We start from the raw sequence: 7,287 nt of genomic DNA on the forward strand, positions 1-7,287 counted from the left end.
GGTACTGATAACAAACTGATGCCTCTGTAGTTCTCACATTTGCTCAGATCTTTCTTTGGTATCTTGATGAGATATCCTTCTTTCCAGTCCATTGGCACTCGTTCCTCTTCCCAAATCTTCTTGAATAGAAGGTGAAGCATGTTTGCAGTTATTTCAATGTCTGACTTCAGTGCTTCAGCTGGTATATTGTCAGGTCCTGCCGCCTTCCCACTTTTGATTTGTTTGATGGCCATCTTGACTTCTTCGATCGTTGGTGGAGTGACATCTATAGGAAGGTCAGTATGTGCTGCTTCGATGTTCGGTGGGTTCAATGGGGCTGGTCTATTCAGCAGTTTCTCGAAGTATTCTGCCCATCTTTTCCTCTGTTCTTGAATCTCAGTGATTGTCTTTCCTTCTTTGTCCTTGACTGGTCTCTCTGGTTTGCTATATCTCCCTGCCAATTTCTTCGTTGTATCATATAGTTGTCTCATATTCCCTTCTCTTGCAGCTTTTTCCGCCGTTGTTGCTAGTTCTCCCATGTATTTCTGCTTGTCGGCCTTAATGCTTTTCTTCACTTCCTTGTTTGCTTCTGCGTACTCTGCTTGTGCTTTGACTTTCTCTGCTCGTGTTCGGCTGTTGTTAATTGCTAGTTTATTGTTCTTCCTTTCTTGAATCTTGTCCAGGGTTCCCATAGAGATCCATTCCTTATTATGATGCTTCTTAGGACCAAGAACCTCCTGACACGTTGAAGTTAGTGCTTCTTTTATCCCTTTCCAGTTGTCCTCCAAAGTAGTTTCTTGTCCATCCAGTAGATCCTGTAGAGCTTGGGACCTGTTGTTGAGAGTTATCTTGAATTCGTGGAGCTTGTCAGTATCTCGAAGAAAGGCTGTATTGAACCTTTGTAGTGCTGTTTGTCCAGTTGTCCAGTGTTTCTTTAGCTTCAGTCTCATCTTGGCCACAACCAGGTGGTGATCTGAAGCTATGTCAGCTCCTCTCCGGTTCTCACATCTTCCATTGATCTTCGGAATTTTTTGTTGATACAGATGTGATCTATCTGGTTCTCTGTGGTTCGGTCCGGTGAGATCCATGTAGCTTTGTGTATGCGCTTGTGTGGGAATATTGTGCCGCCTATAACCAATTTGTTGAATGCACATAGGTTTGCAAGTCTCTCCTCATTCTCATTTCTCTCTCCTAGTCCATGTCGTCCAATTATATCTTCATATCCTGTGTTGTCCACTCCAACTTTAGCATTTAGATCTCCCATCAGGATGGTCAGGTCCTTTCGTGAGCACTTCTCTGTAATTGATTGCAGCCTTTCATAGAACTGATCTTTATCATCGTCGTTGCTATCATTGGTGGGTGCATAACATTGGATAACGTTCATTGTGATCCCTTGCTTCTTTGTCCTGAATGATGCTTTGATTATCCTGGGTCCATGAGATTCCCATCCCACAAGTACATTTCGTGCTTCTTTGGACAGCATTAGAGCAACTCCCTGAGTGTGTGGAGCATTTTCCCCTTCGTGACCGGAGTACAGCAGTATCTCTCCTGTACCTAGCCTTTGTTGTCCAGTTTGTGTCCAATGGGTTTCGCTGATTCCGAGTACTGCCAAGTTGTATCTCCTCATTTCCATTGCTATTTGGTTGGTCTTTCCTGTCTTCCACATTGTCCGGACGTTCCATGTACCTATAAAGAGTGTTGCTCTGGTTGTTAGAAGGTGCATCGGTCTCGTGACTTCCGAAGAATTTCGGCTTTCATCATGAGACGTCATAATTATTCCTTCTACTCCCAGGGCAGAGTTTAAATGGTTTGAATTATTTTTTCTGGTTAGCGTTTTTTAGCGAGTTAGCTTTTCTACGGGATGGGGTCGCTAACTCCATGCCCAACCCTCCTCCTTTACCCGGGCTTGGGACCGGCAGTAACTCTAGAAGAGCTACAGGCGGAGTTAGTATCCAGCAGGTCCAGGAATATATTATTACTCATGACATGTTTATGATTTAATTATGAACAATTTCAAAATGTCATTTACGGTTATTTAGAATCGATAGTTTTCAATCTATAATAGAATATGAGACTCACATTTCGTCCTTTCTGAGACCCTTTAGCTTAAAACTCGTAATAGTGTTTACTCTGGAACTCGAATCTAGCACCACTTTCATCAAATATCTAGCTCACTATCCACTGAGTTTCAAGCCCGAATAGATACTATCATGTCCAACAAATATGACGTTTGTATCATTAATGTTAAGTGTTTCTGATAAGTTTCGCTAAATTAAATGCTATGCTCGGATCCTAAGCTAGTCTCGTAACCCCCAACCTAGAACTACAAAGCCACTTGAACACGAGAGAAAAGACGCAAAATTTGCGAGAAGTACTTTACTCCAAAGGTTCATTTATGTATAGAAAATATAGGGTTTTTATAGTATTTTAGAAGTCCTTGGGTTTTCCTGAAAATTCTGGAATCCTACTAAACATAGTAGCAGTGTAGTAATCAGCCAATCAAAAACTCTACATGTGACTTTCCACTTTCGTGATGTTTCTAGCACAACTTCTAGTCAAACGCTGATTGGATAAAATGTTTCCTAATGTCTCCTGAGCTTGTCATGTCTATTGCGAGAAATTTTCTGGATCATCCCAACAGTTTCAGTTATCTCCATTATCAAAACAGGATAATTCGAACCTTTAATATCAGTGATAATTTGTTTTCTCAAGTATTAAACTTCATTTTGTAGCTACATCTTTCTTTTATCCAACATCTACACGATGCGATAAGTATCAGTTGTTAAAGTTTCATTCAATAAACAAAAATATCGTTTGAGCGAAAAATCCAGAAAAAGCGTTTGGACAAGGAAATTCACCTTTATAGACGTTCAATTTTAAAAACTAGAAGATCTCAAATGTATGCATTATGTTTAATGATATTCTATATTTTATATTAGTAGTAGTTAAATAGTAAAAGTACTGATAAAGTTAAGATAGCAATTAGAAGTATTAGAAGTTCTACTTTGAGTGAAATACGAAAAATGGGAAATGTTGCTAACAAAAACCTCAAAATTAAAAAAGACATTGAAAAAAAGGAGAAAAAGTAAGAAAATGGATTGCGAAACAGTGATAAAATTAAATCAGAAACACCATCTAAATATGAATAGTTAAGTTTTAAGGAAGAGAACACAACATGTTTACAGAGAACTATATTAAGACAATAATAAATGCTTCATTTATGATATCACAATGAGTAGGAAAATTGTATTTCTGATGTTTCATAACTAAATACAAGTCGCTTCTTCAGAGTAAATAAATAACCAAAATAAAATTAACCCAAATTTAAATATTACTACTATTTTCATTCTCTTGTTCGAATTCTATATTTAACGATTATTTAGTATTAACTAATATTTCTTATAAAATGCTTCTTTCTTCTCTCAAATCTCACGAGGCGGGATAGTGGATGAGCGCTGCTGAGGAGTTCCAAAATAAAACAGAACGGCCGTCCAGTGCTTCCAGGTTTTCCATGGTAGTCTAGCTTCAATTGACTCATAATTTCAACTATATAAAAAGCAATACAGTTAAATTAAACTTGTAAATCTTTTCAGGCCAATGAATTTGTAGTTCAATATTCACATATAAACTAAGATTCATCAATATTTTTCTCGCTTCTTTTACATACGCATTACGTTGTTGGATACTGAAATTTAAAATCACTTGTCAGAAAAGGGTTTCGTGGAAATTTTAGTAATTTTATATAGTTAAGATCATGAGTCAATTGAAGCTAGACAACCATGGAAAATCTGGAAGCACTGGAAGGCCGTTTCGTCCTATTGTAGGACTCCTCAGCAGTGCGCATCCACTATCTTACCTCGCGAGACTCGAACCCAGGACCTACCAGTCTCACGCCAGATCACTTAACCGATAGACCACTGAACAGGCCGGCATCCAACGGTGTAAAAGTCTAACTTCAACCAATCCACGAAGTTGCGCGACCATCTTCCATTGTACTGAGATAGATACCTGTCTCTACATGATATGGATTAGCTCCACTGGTCACGACTTCTCACTAGAACTCCAGGAATTACCTCATTGAGCCAGTCACCAGTGAGCATATGATCATTATCAGATGGGGGTTTCGTGGAGATTGTAGTAATTTTATATAGTTGAAATCATGATACACTTTAACCGGAGACTATATTTATTTTATTTTATATATTTTCTTTGTTTCATATATTCTTCATGTACCTTTTTTTCTTTTAAAAATATAATGTATACGGTTTGTATATCTCTTATATTCTTAGCTTATATAAATATCAAATGTCAATGTTAAAAAGTTGATTACATTTTCAAAGTATGACTTCAGTAACGTGAAACATTGTAGTTAAACACTTTCAATTCTTATTAAATCTATTGATGTCATAATATGAAAACATGAAAACTGTTTTTTTTATCTAAACATGTGATAACTAAAACTTGAAACCATCCTTTTTTTTTCAGGAGTGTTTTGTTCATTGATTTTTGATCATTCAATGTATTTTTCAAAACATAAATTAGTGCTGGATTTCGTCCAGTTTAAAGTATCCTAAAGGTGAAAACTTTGTTACTTTATCAGCATAACTGACCTCAAACATAAAAGTGAACACTTTTAACTAAATTTGAATCCGTAATTGTTTAAATAGGAAAGTTTAAGTGTAATGAAGAACTAATTTTAGAAGCCTTATGTATATATTGATGTATATTAATCAATTTAATGAATCCAGTGTAGGACAATTTTATGTTCGAAGGAACTGTTTGTGCATATAAACTTAAATATAAAAAAAATATCCAAGCACCGAAAGTAATATTACTGCGTCATCACTGTTCAAGGGCGTGGGAATGTTAGTGGAAAATCGAATGTTGTAATACAATTAAATCATATGAAGTCCTTTTTCTTAGAGAAAATGACATGATGTAATCAGTAGTAATCAAGAACAAAATTTATTCGCCCTAGATTATTAACAAAAAAGGCTTTTTCTAAACGAAGTCAGAAGACAAAAAGCAATTGGTTTTACTATAACATTAGATGAATTCCCTATATGACGTAATGAATTTTCAAAGACATTAAGTAGCAGTTGTGAAGTACGAAAGATTCAAAAAACTGTTGAAAAAGGGAACGAGCTACAATTAGTTTTAGATCCATAAATTTGTCAATTAAAAAACCTAACGAATTATGAATTATTAGACATTTATTAAATTGTTTGTGGTGGTTGATATTTGATATTATCCTTAAACTTCGTATATTGTTCGTCCTGATAACCGTTATTCGATAACGCCCCAACGGTGTATAAATCAGAAGGCGAATACGAAGTGTTGATTGCGTTTATTATTGAATAACACACAGATATCCAAAATTACAGGCACGTTAAGCAAGTATGAAAGAGTAGTGCCGTAAAGCAAGCGAGTGAGCGCGAGAGAGATCAATTGATCAAGTCAGCGAGTCAACGAGTACAGTGAACAGGATTAAGATGTACATATATATATACAAATGGAAAAGCATGAATCATCGAATCAGTTAGGCGATTAATAGTAAGGCTACCAGAATGAATACATGCTTAGGCAGTAAGCAATGCTCAAGCGTATATAATAAAGATACAATAGTATAGATAGATTGTTATTGTGCGAATGACTCTGTCCGTTGAATAAGTCAACAAAAGGGCTTAACTAAATTAGATTCAAACAAACTCGATTGTACGTGAGTTGCCATATGTTTGATCATTAAGTGATCTTGTTTTACTTACCTTTAGCATAACTATTACAGCGATATCATAATAAAAACTGGAACTAACGAACAAAAGCTATCAATAACGGGGATATTTGATAATGAAGATTAAAGAGAGTTATGTTTTTCGTGTGTTTGCTCATTGCGCAAAATAAAACTTTTTGTTAAATACTCTTGAGATTACAGCTTAATTAATTATTTATCATTTCACCTGTTCTTTTTTTATTTCTGATGTGACTGAAGTGATAAATAAAGGGAGCTAAAAATTACAAAAGTTATTGCAAAATAGTTGACAGATGTTGTTATTCAACAAAGAACAATTTTATGATCAGGAACCGATAAAGGTTGGACAACAGTTTATAACCAGAAAGCACTGCAATAATATTTTGTCCTCCCATGGGGCTCCTGAAAAAGCTGTATCTATGAGTATACCATGGATTAAAGGCAATACGTTTAAATCTTTAGACGAACATTTAATCTTCAAACTTCTAAGCCGGGATCAAGTAGTTTACAAAGTTGGTCAGTACTACGAATTAACTGAAGGGAGACAACATAAAGACTGAACAGCTTCTCAGAGGTTTTTGCTTCCCAGTGGCTATCTAATTTAGGTCGGTTAGTTATCTCAGTGACTCTCAAAAACTTCCATATAAACCAGCGAAAGTCGAAAAATCATATAGAATGGTTTTTGGTCTTGCCACCGATACGCCTAGACTGTTCATTTAGTCGGTTTCTATAACCTATATTGGCTTTGCTTCGCTAATCGTTCACGTCGATAACCGTTATAATATGAAATCAGAAGGCAATGAGAAACGTCAACTACATTTTATAAGCGGATAGCACAGGCCACAAAGCTATGAGCGCATCGAGCGAATTAAAAGAGGAGAGGCGAATAAGTATAAGTGTCTGCGAGTAGTTACATAGGCAAATTTATAGTCGTATTGTGTAAGGGCGCAGCAAGGCAAGGCAAAAGCTAATAATAGCATTTGAGTGCATACATATATGGAGAGGAGGATGAATCATTAAATGGTATTCAAGCAATTAACGTCATCGGCAAGAGTCTGTCATGTGCTTCCGTGATCATAACAGTACAAAGATATATGCGAACTGTTACTATTCAAATAACATTGTCTGTTAAGTAATTTAATAAAAGGGCTTAACCAAGATTAACTATAATCCAAATTGGTTGTAGGATAGTTGCTATGATCCTTAACTATTTCTACATTTCCACTGAAACAGAGAGAAAGCGTGAACTGTTAGTAAAAGCTCTACTACAAGGTTAGTCTATGTAAGGAAAAACGAGGACATCTATAGAGTTGTACACCCCTTGAACGTCTAGAGATTTCTGGAGCCATACTAAGGATAGTAGCAGTGTAGGTAAATATACAGTTAGAACTGTGGCAAATGATTCCGCATTTTCCAGATATTTATGCGAAGACTTCATTGAATGCTGATTGCATAAAATGTTCCCTAGCATTTCTGGGTCTCTCAGGTCTTTAACGAGGAATAGTTTAGGGCTTCTTCAACAAATCTTTCTAATTGTAACTAGGGCTACATGTATTGAC

At 36.0% G+C, this 7,287-nt stretch overlaps 1 protein-coding gene across 1 annotated transcript; it reads left to right on the forward strand.

Annotated features, from left to right (window-relative positions):
• Positions 1 to 6,021: 6,021 nt before the first annotated feature.
• On the forward strand, positions 6,022 to 6,288 carry Smp_167620 (hypothetical protein; the record flags this gene model as incomplete). The annotated part of the gene is made up of 1 exon (XM_018794302.1): positions 6,022 to 6,288. The coding sequence occupies one exon, from the start codon at positions 6,022 to 6,024 to the stop codon at positions 6,286 to 6,288; it is 267 nt and encodes an 88-aa protein (XP_018648728.1).
• Between the last annotated feature and the right edge of the window lie 999 nt (positions 6,289 to 7,287).

Source organism: Schistosoma mansoni, chromosome 1 (genome assembly GCF_000237925.1).
Source record: "Schistosoma mansoni strain Puerto Rico chromosome 1, complete genome".
Taxonomy (NCBI): Eukaryota; Metazoa; Platyhelminthes; class Trematoda; order Strigeidida; family Schistosomatidae; genus Schistosoma; species Schistosoma mansoni.